The sequence below is a fragment of the Manis pentadactyla genome, chromosome 7 (assembly GCF_030020395.1).
Source record: "Manis pentadactyla isolate mManPen7 chromosome 7, mManPen7.hap1, whole genome shotgun sequence".
NCBI classification, from domain to species: Eukaryota; Metazoa; Chordata; class Mammalia; order Pholidota; family Manidae; genus Manis; species Manis pentadactyla.
In genome coordinates, this window is record NC_080025.1 from 47,672,982 (window position 1) to 47,692,102 (window position 19,121).

The 19,121-nt window shown below is 42.9% G+C and overlaps 1 protein-coding gene across 2 annotated transcripts in view; it reads right to left on the reverse strand.

Annotated features, from left to right (window-relative positions):
• The window catches only part of ABCA13 (ATP binding cassette subfamily A member 13), a 390,923-nt gene extending 373,213 nt beyond the window's left edge, over positions 1 to 17,710 (reverse strand). For both annotated transcript variants that reach the window (XR_008998757.1, XM_057505338.1), the window contains exon 1: positions 17,152 to 17,710. Coding sequence is in view for 1 of the 2 variants with exons in the window: in XM_057505338.1 (XP_057361321.1) it covers positions 17,152 to 17,220 (69 nt within the window). In the remaining variant the exon portion in view is untranslated. The remainder of the gene's footprint in view (positions 1 to 17,151) is intronic.
• Positions 17,711 to 19,121: the final 1,411 nt, after the last annotated feature.

The window sequence follows — 19,121 nt, forward strand, 5'->3', positions numbered from 1 at the left end:
ACCAGGTGACCACATGCAGCCTGAAACCGTAAAGACAAAACACAGGTGGAAAAGGTGCCAATCCTGGTGTAATTAAGGAAGAAAAGAAATCACCCTCTTTGAAATAGTTCATGAGGAAGTGGGTTTTGTGCCAGGAGGTACAATGTTATGAAAAGTCCTCCAGCCAAGCGCTGAAATCTAATATCGTACAACCTGATAACAGAGCAAGCATCCACAGGAGTTCACCCTCTGGCTCAAAGGATCATAATTAAACCAGAAAGAAAGGTCAAGAGCACTCAGAAAACCACAATTTATTTAAGTCATTTTGTTCCTTTTCTGTAAAAAATCAATAATTTCTTCAAGTATGGGGTATGGATGTAGTGGGAAAGATTCCACAATTAATTATGGCTGAATATAAATGTGGAAAAAAATAGAAAGTATAACTCACAGTCAGCAATGAGTTGCTATCACTAAGAAAAATAAATACATAATAATTTGGGGGGACAATTTTTAATAACACATTACAGCCATTTTTAAAGAGAACAAGGTATAAAGAAAAGAGAAAATGGCTTACAGACCCAAGAATCATATAACAACTTCTGACATTATAAATAAATAAATATGCATGTGGTTAGAACATCTTAAAGGTACAGAAACAGTACAACCATCCTCCCACAGGATAAATCATCTAAACAGTTTCCTTAATTATTCTTTTAAAAACACATACAAACATAACTAATTATTTTGGGAGCAATGTTTCATTATCAGCATTTATCATTCTTCCTCATTGTTTTAAAGGACAACATAATAATCTACTATAGAAATCACTTCACCAGTCATGTAATACAGAAATTTCACCAATCACCTAATTCTGGAAATTTGCAAGGCTTTCTGTTTGGGGCCAGTGCTATCATGAGTTTTCTATACATGTTTGGCTGACTTATAGGTTTGACTATGAGGCAACATTGCTAAATGAGATTACTGAGTCAACATGTACATGATTTTTAATTTAGATTTTTATTTTGGATAGTTATAATCACAATGCTGTCAATAACAGCAAAACCAGTCATTACTCATTCCAATCACACTCTCAATACTACCTGAGGTTAATAGACTTTGGTTGAAGTTTTTGTCAAACTGATACGCAAAATAAAAAATAATACTTCTTTAATTATTAAGATAGAGCATTTTTCAAAAGTATATAATAATTCCTTGTAAACTCCTTATTCTTCTCTGTGCCCATTTTTCTATTAAATTGGTTTTTTACTGGATTGCAAATTATTGTTTCTTGTTTTTCTTTTCTAATTAAAGAATTTAGACCTTTGTTGGTTTCAAGTATTGCAAACATTTCCCCAATGTATTATTTGTCTTTTTTTGTGAAAATCTTTGATGCAATTTATCAGTCTTTTTATTTACAGCATTTAGATTTTTTTTTTCTATACATAAAGGACACCATAATTCAAGGGACCTTGTCAAGGCCAAATTAAAATAAGTAGAACCATTGAATTACAAATATTTATGAATCCAATCATAAAATCAATGGCAAATCTCCAGTTTCAACTTGCTTTAAAATAACTAGCTTTAGAAACACTACCTCTGTACCAACAGTATTCTTCAACAAACTAGAGAAAACAGTTCTAAAATTCATATGGAACCACAAAAGACCCCGAATAGCCAAAGCAATCCTGAGAAGGAAGAATAAAGCTGGGGGATTATACTCCCCAACTTCAAGCTCTACTACAAAGTCACAGTGTTCAAAACAATTTGGCACGAGCACAAGAACAGACCCATAGATCAATGGAACAGAACAGAGAGCACAGATATAAACCCAAGCATATACAGTCAATTAATATATGATAAAGGAGCCATGAATGTACAATGGGGAAATGACAGCCTCTTCAACAGCTGGTGTTGGCAAAACTGAACACCTCCATGTAAGAGACTGAAACTGGATTATTACCTAACCCCATACACAAAAGTAAACTCAAAATGGATCAAAGACCTGAATGTAAGTCATGAAACATAAAACTCTTAGAAGAAAACATAAGCAAAAATCTCCTGAATATAAACATGAGCAATTTTTTCCTGAACACATCTCCTTGGGCAAGGGAAACAAAAGCAAAAATGAACAAATGGGACTACATCAAACTAAAAAGTTTCTTTACTACAAAGGACATCATCAGTAGAACAAAAAGGCATCCTGCAGTATAGGAGAATATATTCATAAACAATGTATCCAATAAGGGGTTAACATCCAAAATATATAAAGAACTCACATGCCTCAACACCCAAAAAGCAAATAACCGGATTGAAAAATGGGTTGAGGATCTGAACAGACACTTCTCCAAAGAAGAAATTCAGATGGCCAACAGGTACATGAAAAGATGCTCCACATCATTAATTATCAGGGAAATGCAAATTAAAACCACAATGAGGTATCTCCTCACAACAGTAAGGATGGCCGACATCCAAAAGACAAGGAACAACAAATGCTGGCAAGGACACAGAGAAAGGGCAACTCTCCTACACTACTGGTGGAAATGCAAATTAGTTCAACCATTGTGGAAAGCAATATGGCCATTCCTCAAAAAACTAAAAATAGACATATCATTTGACCCAGGAACTCCACTCCTGGGATTTATGTGAAGAAAACAAGATCCCAGATTCAAAAAGACATATGCACCCCTATGTTTATTGCAGCACTATTTACAATAGCAAAGATATGGAAGCAACCTAAGTGTCCATCAGTAGATGAATGGATAAAGAAGATGTGGTACATATACACAATGGAATATTTTTCAGCCATAAGAAGAAAACAAATCCCACCATTTGCAACAACATGGATGGAGCTAGAGGGTATTATGCTCAGTGAAATAAGCCAGTCAGAGAAAGACAAGTACCAAATTATTTCCCTCCTTTGTGGAGTATAACAACAAAGCAAAACTGAAGAAACAAAACAGCAGCAGACTCACCTCCAAGAAGGGACTAGCAGTTACCAAAGGGAAGGGGGTTGGGGAGGGTGGGTAGGGAAGGAGGAAGAAGGGGATTAAGGGGCATTATGATTAGCGCACATAATGTATGGGCGTCACAGGGAAGACAGTATAGCACAGAGAAGACAAGTAGTGACTCTATAGCATATCTTACTACGCGATGGACAGTGACTTGTAATGGGGTATGTGGGGGTTGGACTTGATAATATGGGTGAATGTAGTAACCCCAATGTTATTCATGTGAAACCTTTCTAACACTGTATATCAAAGATACTTTAATTTAAAAAAACACATCTGTAGTTGAGAAGTATCTTTGAAGATCTTGAAATAAAAACAAAATTCCAATTAAACCTAAAAAAAATCTGTTTTTTATTTACAAGCCAATCACTGAGCCCTCTGTAAAACACTGGTAGGAAAATCTTCCATTGTTCTGAATTTCAAATTACTGCATTCAAAAAAGAAATATATGAAGGTCCCCGGTTCTGCTGTGCCATTGTCCATTGTAAGACTATGAATCACCTCCTTCCAGGAGACTGCTTCGCTGCAGGTACACAAAAGCAGTCTTGTCTTTCCCATCACATCTTTGCATCATGTTTTTCTTCTCATGTGTCATTATTATCCTTAAATCTTGTTTCACATTTTTAATCTTATCCTTGATAAGTGGGAATGCTATCTGGTTAAATTTGTGTTTCCCTACATCTCCCACACCTCAGGCCCCCCAGGAGTGGCTTCTCAACACTAGAAAGGACCCAATAAAAAATAGACATTAGTGCAGGCCTGGGGCAGCCAGGACTTCATGTTGGAAACCCTGCTCCTGAGAGAAACAACCATCTGGTAAACCCACAAGTGCTTGCAGAACCGTAGCCAACCTTCCAAACAACCACAGCGCCCTCCCTCCCAACAGTCCCAGGAGGGAAGCTCCCACCAAATGGCAGAAGTGTCCAGAGCCACAGCACAGATTTCACATCCCAAGTACCCCTCTCCATGGTTTTCTTGGATGTCACTTGCTCAGTTCCTTCAGCACGACTGAGATACAACAGCATTTGGGGAGACCTTAATAATACATACACATAAATATGTCCATAAAGGGCCCCTGGGTAAAATGACATATTGAAACTTCCTCATAAACTTTTTCTTCTCCCAGACAACATGAAAAGGGAAAAAAAGAAATTAGACAACCTGTCTTCACCTAACACAAAAAATGACAAAATGTCAAGAAACAAGTGTCTAGAGCATATCAAGGCAGCCCACCATGGCTCAGTCCTAACTCAGCCCAGAACCTCCAAAGCTCGCACCCCCAGGGGACCCCCATACCTGATGAGTACCCTGAAGGGATTTCCTTGTCTCCTTCCTCTAACCCAAGAGTCGAGGAAATCGCTGCTGGGAATGATCACATGAAACACAAAAAGTGAACAATGAGGCTGACTGCTGAAGAAGCTTCTAGGGTTTCACATAATAATGTGAAAATAATCCAAACTTGGAGAATAATTCCCCCAACTAGATGGAGTGAATATGGTATAAAACATTGAACAAAATTTCAAAGGTAAGCACAGAGCCCAGCTGGTCTAATAATAATTGCATCTCCTATCAGGAGGGCTCCCCAACTCATTCCCACCATCATCCCAACCAGCCCTCCTGCTATAGAAATTTGGCAAACACAGGATATGCTCAGAGAATGCACTACAGTTGGAAGGAGAAAACAAACTAGCCTCAGATTAATTGAAAAGGGAGTGAAGAGCAAATGTAACTCCTGGGCTGAGCTGTCCAAGTATGAATCAGATTAAAAGAGAAAGACAGTTATCTTTCTATCAGCTATCTCAACATTCTGGGGGAAAACAAATAAGAAAAGTAAGAAAAAGAAAGTCATAAAGCATGACCGGAAAAGAAACAACTCAAATAAAATGAAGAATCTCTTTATAACTGTCTCATAAAGAAGAATAACTTAATAAGAAAAAACTTTCACAAAGCTAGAGCTCAGAAAAAAGATAATAAATAAAAGAGTTTGCAGACCTAAGGAAAAAAATAACCAGAAAAAATTATCACTGTAGAATTTGAAATGATTTAGAAACCACAAAAAGAGAAAGACCTGTTTGTATTTGAATTTCTGCATTAGAGAAACAGTTTGAGATAACAGTGGTTTTTTTTAACAATTTTAAAGGCAAAAATATTAACACAGAAAAGTTAATGTCTTCGAAAAACAAAAGCTCTGCAACTTAAATGTAATGACCACCTCTGAAGTAGAGAATCCAACAAATGGAACACAAAATATGCTCAAAGATATAACACAGGAAAATTTACCTGAAATAGAAAAGATTTTATTTGAAGACAGAAAGAGTATGTTGTATTTCAGAAAAAATACAAAACAAAACTATAGTTGAATTACAGCTACTGAACTTCAAAGATAAGGAAAGAATACTACAGGTGTCTAGATGGGGGGTGGGGGCAACACACTGACAAGGGGGTTAAAAACCAGTCTGGTTCAGGCAGAGAAAGACAAGTACCAAATGATTTCACTCATTTGTAGAATATAACAACACAGCAAAACTGAAGGAACAAAACAGCAGCAGACTCACAGACTCCAAGAAGGGACTAGTGGTTACCAAAGGGGAGGGGAGGGTGAGGGCAGGTGGGGAAGGAGGGAGAAGGGGATTAAGGAGAATTTTAATTAGCACACACAATACAGGTAGGTCACAGGGAAGGCAGTATAGCATAGAGAAAGTGGTGACTCTATAGCATCTTACTATGCTAATGGACAGTGACTGTAATGGGGTGGGTTTGGGGGGGACTTGATAATATGGGTTAATGTTGAAACCACAATGTTGCTCATGTGAAACCTTCATAATATTGTATATCAATGATACCTTAATTAAAATAAAATAAAAAACAGAAACTGACCAAAAAAAAAAGTCTGGTTCCAACAGAAAGAAAGTGTGACAAATATATGATACCCAGCCAAAAAAGAATGAACCCACATGTGTTCTCAATCGTGAAAGGACACTGAAAAGTTATTAACCATGAACCCTGAGGGGAGGAATAGCATAGCAATGAAACCCCCTCAAATGAAAACCAGACAAATTTCAAAATCTAGTAGTATCACTTTGGTTCCAGCCAGCTGACTAGAAGCAAGGGGAGAACCACTGCAGGAATGTCGTGTATGTTGCACAGCTGCTCTTCCAGAAGTAAGAGAAATCTCCAAGTCGCTGGAGGAGAGGAATGTCAAAAAAAATGTAAAAAAAAAGAAGTCATGAGTTGAATCATTACAGTTATAAGGAGAGAATCCCCTCAAGGCAAATGTAGAGCAAGTAGGTCAGGCAATATTTAAATAGCTAATGGAGAATTTTTCAGAACATATGATAGATACAAATGCGTTGATAAAAGGAAATAGAACATTTACCAGGAAACTTAAATCCACATTAAAAACTTCGGTGTCACTAAGTCAAAGAGAACATCTCAATAGTAGTTTGTGAAACAGACATACTACTTCCTAGGAATAATTACTTCCCAAGGACTCATCAATAGCAAAATACCAGAAGATAATTACATATTTTTAGATGGCTTGGAGAAATTCCCTTAATCAAAAATTGTGTACCCAGGAAAAAGCCTCTCAACAATGATGGTAAAAGAAAATTTTCAGTTAATCAGAAATCAATTTATCCAACTAAAGACTAAAGACTTACACTAAAGAAACTAATATGCTTAGATATCAATAAATGTTTGCATTAAACTCTCTGAAAGATAAGGATTTCTCAAGCTTGATTTTAAAAAGAAAAACTATGTGCCATTTAGAATAGATAAAATAAGGACACCGACTGGTTGGAAATAAAGAGATTTTAAAAAATACTAAGTAAATATTAAACAAATTAGGTATGGCAATGTCAGACAGGAGACTTAAAGACAAAGAGCACCATTAGATATAAAGAGGACCACCACCCAATAAAAAAATGATATGCTAGGAATATGTAGTAAGTTGGTGCATTTTTATACTTAACAAATATCCTCAGGATTTATAAAGCCACAACTGATAGAACTATACCAAGTAAATTCCAGATTTACTTTCACAGGAGAAGAATCCAATACCTGTCTCACAATAATTCTCCACACCAAGAATCAGGAAGAAAAGGCATTTTTTAAATAAGAACCATTTGTATTACCAGTAAAAAGTATAAGGTATCTGAAAGAAAAAAAATCTAACTGAAATATGTGCAATTATTTCATGAACAAAATTATGACACTTCATTGAAGGACACCAAAAAGAATCTAAGTTAGTGAACAGATGAACATAGTTAATGCACACAAAATATCAGCATCACAAAGACGTGAATTCTACCCAATGGGTATGTAGGTTCAATGCAATTCCAATGGAGTTACATGTGTTCATTTTATTTTGATTTTGTAGTTGTCAGATTTAATGAGCTGGTTCTAGAATGTATTTGCAAGAACAAAGGTCAAAAATATCCAAGGAGATTTTTACCAATGGGTTGAAAGAATTTGCTCTCCCACATATCAAAATTTTCTATAAAATAATAGTAAGACCATGTGCTATTAGTTCAACAACATAGAAGCTGACCTAACCTATGGAAAGGCATAGAGAGCCCAGGAACAGAAGTTTGCATATTTAGAGTCTTCACATAGGAGAAAGGCGGTCAGTGGATCAATGGGAAAAAAAATTGCTATTCAGTAAATTGTGCCACATATCATGATCCTCAAAGTGGGGACCAGTGGGCAGGGAGGGGATTGGATCCTTACCACTCCTCAGGCACAAAGCTCTAAATGTGGAAAAAAAGGAATTAAGATGTTTACAAGAAAACATAGAACATCTTCTTCATGTCTTGTTTTTCTTAAGACACAAGAAAACATAAACCACAAAAGAAAATTAATCTGTGCTAAAATTAAAATCTCTATGCTTCAGAAAAGCTATTTCACAAGTGAGATTAGCCACAGACTTGAAGAATCTATTTCCACATACACAGCTGACAATGTAATATACAGAATATATACACAGGCCTACAAATCAATGAGATCACCTAACAGAAAACATTTAGAAGGTAATGAGGAGGCAAGGGCAAATTACCAACACCTCACAAATATACGAATGGATGCTCAATGTCAGTAGTTCGCAGTAAGATATAAATTAAACCCCAATGAGGTATCATCTCACATCCACCAGTTGGGAAAAAGTAAGAGTCTGACAACACCAAGTGTGCATGAGGACATGGGTCAACAGGAAATTTAGAGGTCAGCCTGACAGTCTCAGTAAAGCTGAAGGTGTTCAAATTCTATGACCCATATATTTTAACAACTACATAACAGGCTGGACCATTTTAATTTATCTGTATTAGACTGGTTTTAGCCTATAAAGAAGGTTCAACCTAATAGTTGTTGAGAAGGTAATTCCATATATGAACCAAGAGATGTACTCAAGAATGCTTACATTATTTGTGAATGAAAAAAAATCAAAGTCATGCAAAAAAAAATAGGCAAATGGATCAATATATTGCAGTGTATTGGAGCAATAAAAATAAGTGTGCTCATTCATCTGTTCATCAGGAAGCGGGTACCATGTGTCAGGCACTGGGGAAATAGTGGTGGACACATGTGACTAAGCCTGGGCCTGGGAGGCTAAGCGGATATGCATGGAAGCAGATGGAGCAGGTCGTTTGCATCCATCCGTGAGTGAAGTCCCAGGATGCAGACAGATGTAAGCAGGACCCAACCCAGCCTTGTTTGGATCATTTGCACAGCCCTGGAGTGTTTGCAAGCCCTTGCTCTTCTATTATTTTATCCTTCCAACAACCAGTGAGGTATTTTGTGCCAATTTTACACACTGGAAACAAAAATGATCATTATTTTGCCTGGTGTCCTTGAACTAGCTTTCAATGGGACCCAAACTGCATCTTAGGCCTGCAGATTAAATAAGTAATTTGCCATCTCACTGGAACAAATCATCTCACAGACTCAGCTTAAACCCATTTTTAAATCCTCCAAGTTGCTCTAGCAGCATGTGGCTTTGGTTACAACTGAAAATAAAAGCACAGAATAAAATGCTTTGGGACAAAGGATAAAATTGTAAATGAATTAAGAAGAAAGAGAGCACTTCAGAGGGGCAAGGATCTCATTGGCTGAGAGCAGGAAACAATCACAGTAAGTTTAGAATATCAAGGAAGCTGAAGTAAAGCTTATCATTAGCCTGGTCCTTGGAAACAAAGCACTTTGCAGTGAGCATGAAATTCTATTGTGTCTCTCTGGGGCACAAAAGATCCTGGATGCCAGCCTCTTAGAAGAGGAGACTTTCCCAGAAGTATTATGGTCCTTGCCATAAAATCTGCAAGAAAAGGGGGTTCAAACAAAGTATGAGTCAAAACTAAATAACAGGTCTCAGCATAGCTGACCTGCCCCGAATGCAGTGTGGTTCAGAGCTGGGACTTCCAAAGAACTCTCCATTGGTCCAAAATTTCCCCTTAGAGGACCTTTTGCAAATCTGTAAGCTGGATACTGAATTAGTTGGGTGCTGAGAGAAAGGAATGGGAAGACTCTCTCCTTTTCCTTATTTTTTTGTTTTTTAGTTGCTTTATAGTGAAAAACAATTGCTTTTCTTTCAACAACCATCCCTTTAACACACATGCAGCACCCACTCTTTCCGGCACTGTGCCAGAGCTTAGGGAGTGAGCCACAAAGAAGGGGCAGTAAATCCTTCCTCCAAGGACCTGAGACAAGCAAACAAATCATCCCAGTTAAATATGGACCCAGGTATGAGATGCACATTTGTATGACCTCTGGGAGTCTCGTGAGTGATACGCTTCAACACTGTAAGTGTGCAGGCTCTTCAACCCACAGATTCCAAGTCAATGAACTTTTCATAAGGAGACAATCGGGAAGGTGTCTAAAATACATTTTAAAAAAAGAAAAAAGGTGATTTCGACATTGTTTCCTGGCAAGTCCAGTAGGCACACAGAAGGTTGCAGTGGAAAGGAGGCAGGGGTCAAGGGCAATCAGAAAAGGCATGGAGACAATATCCGGGGAATGAAGTCCCCTGTCCACAGGGACATGAGGGGGGGGGACATGGTGATGGGGGACTGCGACAGCCCTCCCACCCCAGGGCCCATTCACAATGACTCCAGTTCCAGTCAAAATACCAGCTGGGATAATTTTTTAATTCAAAATGATTCTAAAATATAATTGGTGAGCAAATACATTCCAAAAACGAAGAAAACTCTGAAGGAAAAGATGAGCTAGGAAAGATTATAGTTCTATAATATGTCAGAACATATTATAAAGTATAAATGCTTTTTAAAAGACAAATCCAGTACAGAAACGTAAGTATAGGCCAATGAAATAGCTTAAGAAGTCCAAAAACACTCTACCATGTTTCAAAATACAAGACAAGACAACCTTTTTGGGAAGAGGCAAGGAAGAACTCAACAATGGGGTCAGTCCTCTTGAATTGGGATTTCTTTTTTTTAAGATAAACTAAAGCCTTACACTGTACTCAAAAGTATACTCTAAGTGGAAGAAAATCTAAAACAGAGTAAGTTTAATTCTAGAAAAGCAAGAACAGAATATTGACCAAACCTATAAACGAATGAAGTACAATCCCACAGTTTTGAAATTATAAGACACTTCAAAGACGAGGAAGAGGTATTATTAGATATACAGATTAAATGTGAACAAGAAACATAAGGAAATAGAAAGGGCACAAATAACAGTGGAAAATTTTTTGTACACATAGTGAGGCCTTAACAACCACACCGTGGGAGAAAATCACCAGGCCTCAAATTGTGAAATAGGAAAAGAATTTGGTGAGCAATTTCTATGAGCGAAAATACATATAAAAAAATGTTCCTACCCACACTAATCCCTGAAAGTAGACAATTAAATAAACCTTCCATGCCATTGCACATGTAGTAAATTTGCAGGGACAGACCACAGGCCTGCTCACCACTACACACACCAGCGGGCCTCATGGGCCGTCATACATGCCTTCTAAGAAAGAGGCCGGCAGCACGGACCTGGGGGGTGGAGAATAATCACACTCCCCTCTGGCTCAGCCACAACGCTGTGTAGAGCTTGTCCTGGGACTATTATGTTTTAAGCCGGCCAGCATGACAAGCATTAAGGCAACGTTTCACACAATCTGACATATCAAGAGCGATGTGTGAGTATGGTCATGATTCCACGAGGGAGTCCCCACAACAGAAATGCCCCCAGTATGCCAACATTGCCTGTCAACAGAGGTCAGGGCTATGCCAGGGCTGGCATCATTCCCGCAGCTCCTGACAAGGCAGTGGCCCAGGTGGCTGAAGCCACTACGGGCAGGAGGGAATTCCCCACTTCTCGGTGCGTGGTGGCATGTTGTCCTATTTACCCACCCTGGTCTTCAACACATAAATTCAGCACGTGCTTTTTCAGAGCTGTTCCTGGAGGAAATGGGAGAGCCCTGGGCGCTGAGCAGGCAGCTGCGGGCCGGGCTTGGGCCAGGGCTGGCCACCCTCCCCAGGGCCAGGCAAGCCCCACAGCACCAGGCTGGCAGGGTCCTGCACCTGCGTGTGGGACTGGGAAGTCCCATCCGGCAGGAATGTAGGGAGGACCGAGATCACTGGGTTACTGGGCCCAACAAATCACTGACTGGCCAGGGGACGGAACACAGGTGCAGGGGGCTCAGCCATGTGACCCAAGTCCACCTGGAAGAAGAAAGGGCAGAGGAGGCCCATGCTCAGCTGATGAGGCCCCAGCACAACCCTGTGCCCACGTTCATTCTCGTCCTTCACAGCCAACCTGTGCCCACCCCCATCCTTAAGTCTGTGCCAAACTCAAGAGGGGCAGCAGAGGCCCCTGCCACTCATTCCTAAGAAACAGTCATTTTCCAAACAGGCACTCTGGGATGCACGGGACTGGCTCTGCCAGGGCTGCAGCTGCAGACCCGAAGGCTGAGGGTGCCTGTGAGCATACCCGGGACCCGCCCAGCACCCAGGACCCACCCAGCACCAGCCCCCAGCACTCTGGCCAGGACTGGGTGGGCCTGGGCACAGGAGCCCTCCTGCCCACAGCAGGTGGTGGGGATGGGAAACCCCCCAGGGCTGCAAAGCAGGATGACAAGGACCAGGGCAGGGTGGACGGTACTCTAAGCTGACAAAATTAATGTGCTCGGCAATGCAGATGATTTCCCGGGAGACAGCCGCCTCTAACACCAGCTCATAAGACAACCAGAGGCCACCTTCACCCTGGTCTCTGGAGGTTTCATTGCCAGGAGGTCAGTTTGCTTGTTTGTCATCTTTCTTGTAATTGAAACACCCAGGTATCCGGACCAAAGTAAATAAACCACAGCAACTCCCGAATCCCAAGGAGGCCCCCAGTCCCAGTCAGAAGTGCCTCTCGGGAAGAAAAGAGGTCTTTGTATTTTGGTTTTGGTTTGGGGCCTTTTTCTTCCATAGAAGTCACCCAAATCTACCATCCCAAATAAAATCTTCCAGACCCAGCTTTTTGAGGACCTTGCAGTTTTCCCTCTGATGTGCTGATAACAATTTCATCAGAATAACGATGTTAAGAGGATTTTTATTTTCTTTCCACACCAACAATCAAATTGGGAAATGGGAAATTGGATGCCTTGTTCTTGAAATTCAGTGGGTTTTCCATACCTTTGAAAAACTGGATATTTTTACATTTTTAAGCTTGGGCCATGGTGCAGGACACAAAGAATGCTGACTGAATAAAACATTTGCTTTATCAGAGTGCTCACTGCCCTTCACAGCTGCTCCCAGGTGTGGTGCCTCTGAGAGCAGAAGGAAAGTGAGCTCACATTACAGGATTAGAAGCAAATTAAGATCAATCAGAATGAGAGAGGCCTGCCTGCAGACATGGGGTTGTAAGGGTTTAAAGCACACAAACCTGAAACAGCCTAGCATGTGCCTGCCCCATGCGCCAAGCTTTTCAATAATTCGATTTCTGAACCACTCTTCTTAGACCACCGTTCTGAGTGACCTGAGCCACACTAGAATGACCTTCAGTGACCTGGCCACTTTCCTCCTGGGGCCTAGTCGGGGGTGAGGCCTAGCGGCAGGGCAGCCCAGGCCAACTTCGTGGACCCTAGGCCTGCAGAAGGGCAATCCACTTTGTCTCCCTACCTAGCCAGGCAGAAGCTGAATTATTCTGCAGCTTTCCTGACAATCCCTCAGGTCAGAGCCTAGAGCTCTGCGAGCCGCAGACACCAGCTCCGAGACACTGTCCAACCAGAGGAGAAAAGTGGGCCATGTGAGCTGTCTGCATGGTCTCCACAGGGAAATGCGATTTCCCCGTGACCATGGGGAGCGCTGAGCCTGGTATGAGGCTGCTGCGCTGCCCTGGGAATGCCCATGCCTCCCCATCCCGTCTAGCCCAGCAGCACTGAGTCACAGTTCTGTGGGAGTGTGGGTGAAGGTCTCCTGGAGTCACTGCTCTGAAGTGGGGGTGGGGGGGGAACAGGGTCATCAGGTCACCTTTCAGGAGTGCTTCCCAGGCTCCAGGTCTGACCAGCTAGCCAGTGAGGACGTCCCACCCCAGGATCTGTAAAGCACAGGAGCCACACTGTCAGCTCCCGCTAAGTGCTGGCGCACCAAGGAGAGCAAGGCTGAGCACCACCACCACTGCCATCTGGGAGCGGGCAAGGGCCAGCAGGCTCCATCCTTGGGCTTAGGCCAGACGCAGCCCTGGAGAGTCTGAATGGGGCCAGGCCACCAGCTGTGGACCTGGACCACAGTCCCTCCATGGAGGCTTCCTGAGGGGCCAGAGCCACCTAAGGCTGGAGGGCCTGCAACTCAGACATCACTAGAGACCAGAGGCAGACAAGTGTGAGCAAACGCGGGGCTCCTCCTTGGTGGGCTTCACTTACTGGCCAGTCCCTGCCCTTGGATGTTTGTGTGGACCTGGGTGCTATGTCGACAGCCAGAAGTGTGCTCATGGTAAAACACAATAGCATTTTCTTATTTCCACCAGCCCCCTTTGACCTCTGGCTGGTGGTGCACCACAGCGTTTTAGGACAGTGATGTCCTTGCATTGCCCTATGCTCCATGTCTTCATTAATGCCCACCAAAGCCAAAAGGCTTGCATCAGCTCACACTGATAGGAGCAAGGGGTCAGCGTTCTGTCCAACCCGGGGCCGCCGGGGCAGTCACACAGAGGTGGAGGGGATGCAGAGCTGAGAGGGGGTCCCACCAGAGCAGGAGACGGGAGGAAGCCTGGAGGAGAGCCACTGCCCCACGAGCACCTGCACGCCATGGGCCAGCCCCCCTCTTCAATGAAACACGAACAGGAGATATGCACGCCACAGAGACTTGGCTTATGCTGTTTTTCCTTGTTCTTGTTATTAAATTATTAAAACAAGATGCAATGAATTAGGCTGATTCTCTGTTAGAATGAGACGTAAAAATGAATATATACATTCATGTGGAGGAGCATGGCTCACAGCCAGTGGACGTTTGCCAGCATTGGCAAGATTGCTCAGAAACGGCCCGGACGGATGCTCCTCGGGGCACCGTCAACTCTATGGACCTGCCCAGCACTGGTGTCCTGAACTCTGACCCAGAAACCCTGCTCCAGGAAATCATTCAGGCAGAACAAGCTGGTAGAAGATGCATCCTTCAGGCATAAAGCTGCTACCCACAACAGTAAGAGCTAGGAAGCACCTTAGAGTCCAACATAAGGAAATGGTTGAATAAATAATGTGTATCCAGTGGATGGACTATTAGGCAATAGGACCATTAAATAGGAAGACCAAACAACAATTTGTAAAGTGTTGGGCTTAAAATGCTGAGTGGGGGAAAAAATGCAAAAAACTCTGACTTTAATTATGCAAAAACATTGCATTATATATGCCTAATGACAATAAAAGTAGCAGGCATATTAGGATAAGGGAACATTAGATGACATTCAAAGTTTTCCTTATTGTTATAGGACTATTTGTGCAATTAATAAAAATCAAGTGGAAAAAAATAAGTGGCATTAAAACAGTTATAAAACATTCTTCTATTTGAGTTCATTTTTTTTCCCAAGAATGGTATAGTTTCAACAATCTATAAAGCTAAGTATGAAGGTAAGTATGGTGGCACTGTTTATCCATTCTAAGCTATTCCATTTTGCTGTTTGAAATGCCCATAACAAAGCATTTTCTAAAGGAACTACAATAATAAGACCATAATGTAGGAGCTTTTTAAGTAAATATGAAAACAGACATGTTTCCCTCAATAGTACAGCCATCTTACAATGGCGCCTGGTTCTTGTTCACCTAGTAAACATTTATCAGAGGTTGTTCAATCACCAGTCAGATCGGTTATTCCACATGTCGGCTCCCCATTCCCAGAGCCAGGAAGCTGCAGGGCACAAAGAAAGCACACGTGGTCAGAGGAGACACAAACTAGCTGGGGAAGATGGATCAGCTTAAAGGCATTTGCCCAGAGGGGCCTGGCCTCAACAGTGCCAGCACCATGGCCCGGAGGGCTGCAACCACATTGCATCCTTCCGGGCCGTGGCAGCCCAACTGTGCCCACAGGAGCCTCAGCACCCTCACCTGGCCTCACACTGCTTGGACATCACCTACCCGTGTCTACCACGTCCATACTTTGGTCAAATAAGAAAACAGGTCCCACTTCTAGGCTGGGCTCTGTTGCAAGCACATTATACACACTAACTCATTTAATCCTTACAAACCATCTCCTTTTATAGGGAGGAAAACCAAGTTAAGAAATGTGCTTACACAAGTAACCTAGTAAGTGGCTGTCAGAGGTGGGGTCCCAGTTCCCTGCACTGAACGCCTTGAGTTGTTTCAATTATAAGCAGTACTGTAATGAATGGCCCTGTGTAAGTATCATTTCCCCATTTGTGCAGGGACATCTGTGGGACAGACACCTGGAAGTAGGCTCATGAATATGTAATTGCATATTCCATTGCTTTCCTCTGTCCCAAGTGCCTAGCACATAGCAGACATGCCATAAAATTCTGTTTTCCTGCCTTCCTTCTCCCTCTCAACAAGTAGTTATTGAACACTTATTGCATGCCAGGCACTGTATGGGTGCTAGGGAATATCAGAAAAATCTCCCTGCTCTCATGAATCTGAGATACTAGTGGGGCTCTGGAGGAAACTAGTAAATGTATTTGTGAAATGTTACAAGAAGATAAATACTAAAAAGAAAAATACAGCTAAGATGGATGGGATGTAGGCATCACCATTTAAATAAGTAGTCTTCAAATAAATAAATATAATATTTCTGAGGAAGATGTTTATCTTAGCAGGATTAATAATCATGAAAAATGTTTAAACAATTCAAGTGTCTGATATGGAAGGGTAGTCAGTCCTGGCATCTACTTCACTGAGCTGTTTTGTTGAGGTTTAAATGAGCTGATACACAAAAAGCAGAAATTGTGGCGCCCAAGGAAACTTCTACCCACAGAATTCCTTCATAGGAAAATAGGCTTAGTTCCCAAAAAACAAACTATATGTCAATAATACATGCTGTTCATAAACTGAAAAACAGTTACTCAGATGTCTAGATGCACTAGCCATCCATCATGAGACTTGCTTGTGAATTGCTGACCTTAAAACTTTTGTGCAAATTTCTAGCTGAAATTGTTCTAATCCTAAAGATCATCACATGAAAAGGTAAACATCCTTTTTAGCATTTACCTTATTTTGAAGAAGTGTAACTCCCAGAGGAAAATGTGTTCCCAGCCCGGGAAGATTTGTTTGAGCAGTTCCAACTGATCTAGGAGAGCCTTGCAATATAATTTGGATACAGTTCCAAAAAGATGTGAATTAACACAAAAGATGGACATGAAAGAGCAACATTGAGCCAATGCACTGGCAGCCCAGGTTACATAGGCACAGACTTGTGCTCTGGACTAGGTGCCTGTGATACAGTATTTGGGCATTAAGTGCACTTCATCCTAGTCTCTTCAACCAAAAGATTCAGTTTAGTTTTCACAACAGATGCCCAAACACCAATTTAGTTCAAATTCCTCCTTTTTAAGGGTTTTTCCAAATTAGCCTTTTTCTGACAACATGCTGCAGCCCCAATGGGCTGAGGGTTCGGCTACCTTGGCCCTCAGGGCAGGCTGTGACCTTGAATGAGCAGACCTCCTCCAGTTCCCTGCAAGTGGGGCAGGCAGGCCAGCGCCTAATGTCCCCACCTCAGGGTCTCTCTGGGACCTCAGAACTCACCGGGTGCCGGAGTCTGCAGAGCCAGTTCTTCCAGACCAGGGCCCGAAACTGGCGCCCAGCCCGCCCCATGCCTGCTGAGCAGCTCTGGGCATCAGGCAGACAGCTGGCCGTCTTATGTCTCAGGGCTGGGCGCAGGCATGGTGCCCGTTAGTCAATCCCAACAAAATCAGGTGATGCAAGAGAATTACGGGTGACTGGAGAAGGCACGCATGAATGTCCCTCCTGCCCTGCACCTGTTGAGAAATCATCCCTTTTGCTACTGGGCCAGTTTGGGAGGCGTGGGTTTCGGAAGGCAGTGGTGGGCCCTTGCCCACCACACGTTTCCCGGAGCAGCGGGAATTCCGGCCCCCCCTCCCTCTGGATGTCAGTCAGATGGCTTCACACTTTCCCCTCTCCTGAAACCTCAGCTGCCCCACAAAGTTAGCAACACATGTTCCCTTCCCAGGTCCCATGGCTGGGAACTGAGGGAAGGAGGTGGAGGCAGGGTTGGTCTGGGAGAGGTGTGGACGGAGGGCAGCTAGAGTTCAAGGTCAGCTGTGGTGCCTCATGCCCCTCTTCACAGACTTCCCCCCAGTGGTGGGCAACCTGTGCTTCAGGAGCAGGGAGGAGGGCAGCAGGCAGAGCAGGGAGCTGGCCAGCCTTTACCCTGTCCTCCGAGTAAATCGCCCAGGTGACTCAGTAAGACAGACAGGGAGCCGCTCTCCATATGTGATCCGTCTTGGTGGCCCCGGAGGCAGGCCACTGGCCAGGCTCCCTGGGAGCCAGGTGGGGGCTCATGGGCACCTTCTGGGAGGCTGGCAGGCATCAGCAAGCCTGCGGGTTCCTCCGGGTCTTGGTGGATTCTGCACACATTCATCGTTGCAGTGGGCTGTTGCCCCACCATCCTGGGGGCCTGAGCTCCCGGGTTCCTGTTGCCCTTGGCTGTGGTCAGAGGAATGTCAGGCAGGCGGACTCTGTGGTCTCCATTTCATAAAGCGTTTTCACAAGCTGTGAATGTTCCATCAGTGGCTTTTGCAACAGGAACAGGGCACAGGCTTCAGCAGAGGAATTGACTCTCAATTATCCTGCAAACCCATTTTTTTAAAAGAACATTGTTTTAGGTTGTTATTTTATTGTTTGTTACCCATTTTTCAGCCCTGGTAGAGGCCATTCCCCAGCAGGGTGAGGTCACCACACAAGAGTGGGTTTGCCCCATGCTGGCACCACACCTTCCCTGCACCCCCACCCCCTCAGAGCCCTGCCCCGCTTTCCGGGTGCTGCTCCCCAGGCACCTTTGCAAATAACACTTACCACACTTTGCATCATTCTTGGTTAAAACTCCAGTGTAAGGAAAAGGCCCCCACCATGGGGTTTTCCCCATTTTATTGTCAGGCACTTCATTTCATCCACTGATTTCCTGGAGCACCACCACGAGCGTTGCGTCCACATCACTATTACACCAGTGAGGAAGAGTTGCCACCCAAGACTCAAAAAGTGGATTTTAGTTAAACACAGAATTGCCATATGACTTTGCAATTTCCACTCCTAGGTATATATCCCAACAGAATTCAAAATAGGGGCTCAAACAAATACATGTACACATATTGTCATTACAGTACAGTTCACTCACCAAAAGGAGGAAATGACAGGGGCGTCCATCAGCAGATGAATGAACAACAAAATGTGGAAAGTACACATAAGAGAATATTACTGGCCATAAAAAGGAATGAAATTCTGACATGCTACAACGTGGATGAATCCAGAAAACACTACTAAGAGAAAGCCAGACGCAAAGGCACATATTGTAGGATTCCCTACCAATGGAAATGTCCAGAATAGATAAATTCACAGATGTAGGAAGTAGGCTGGTGGTTGCAGGGGCTGGGGAAGAAGGAGGAGAAATGGTCTAATGGGTGTGGGTTTTCCTGGCAGTGGAACCAGGTGCAAGGGTGACCACAGAACGTGGTGAATGTGCGGGATGTCCACGCGAG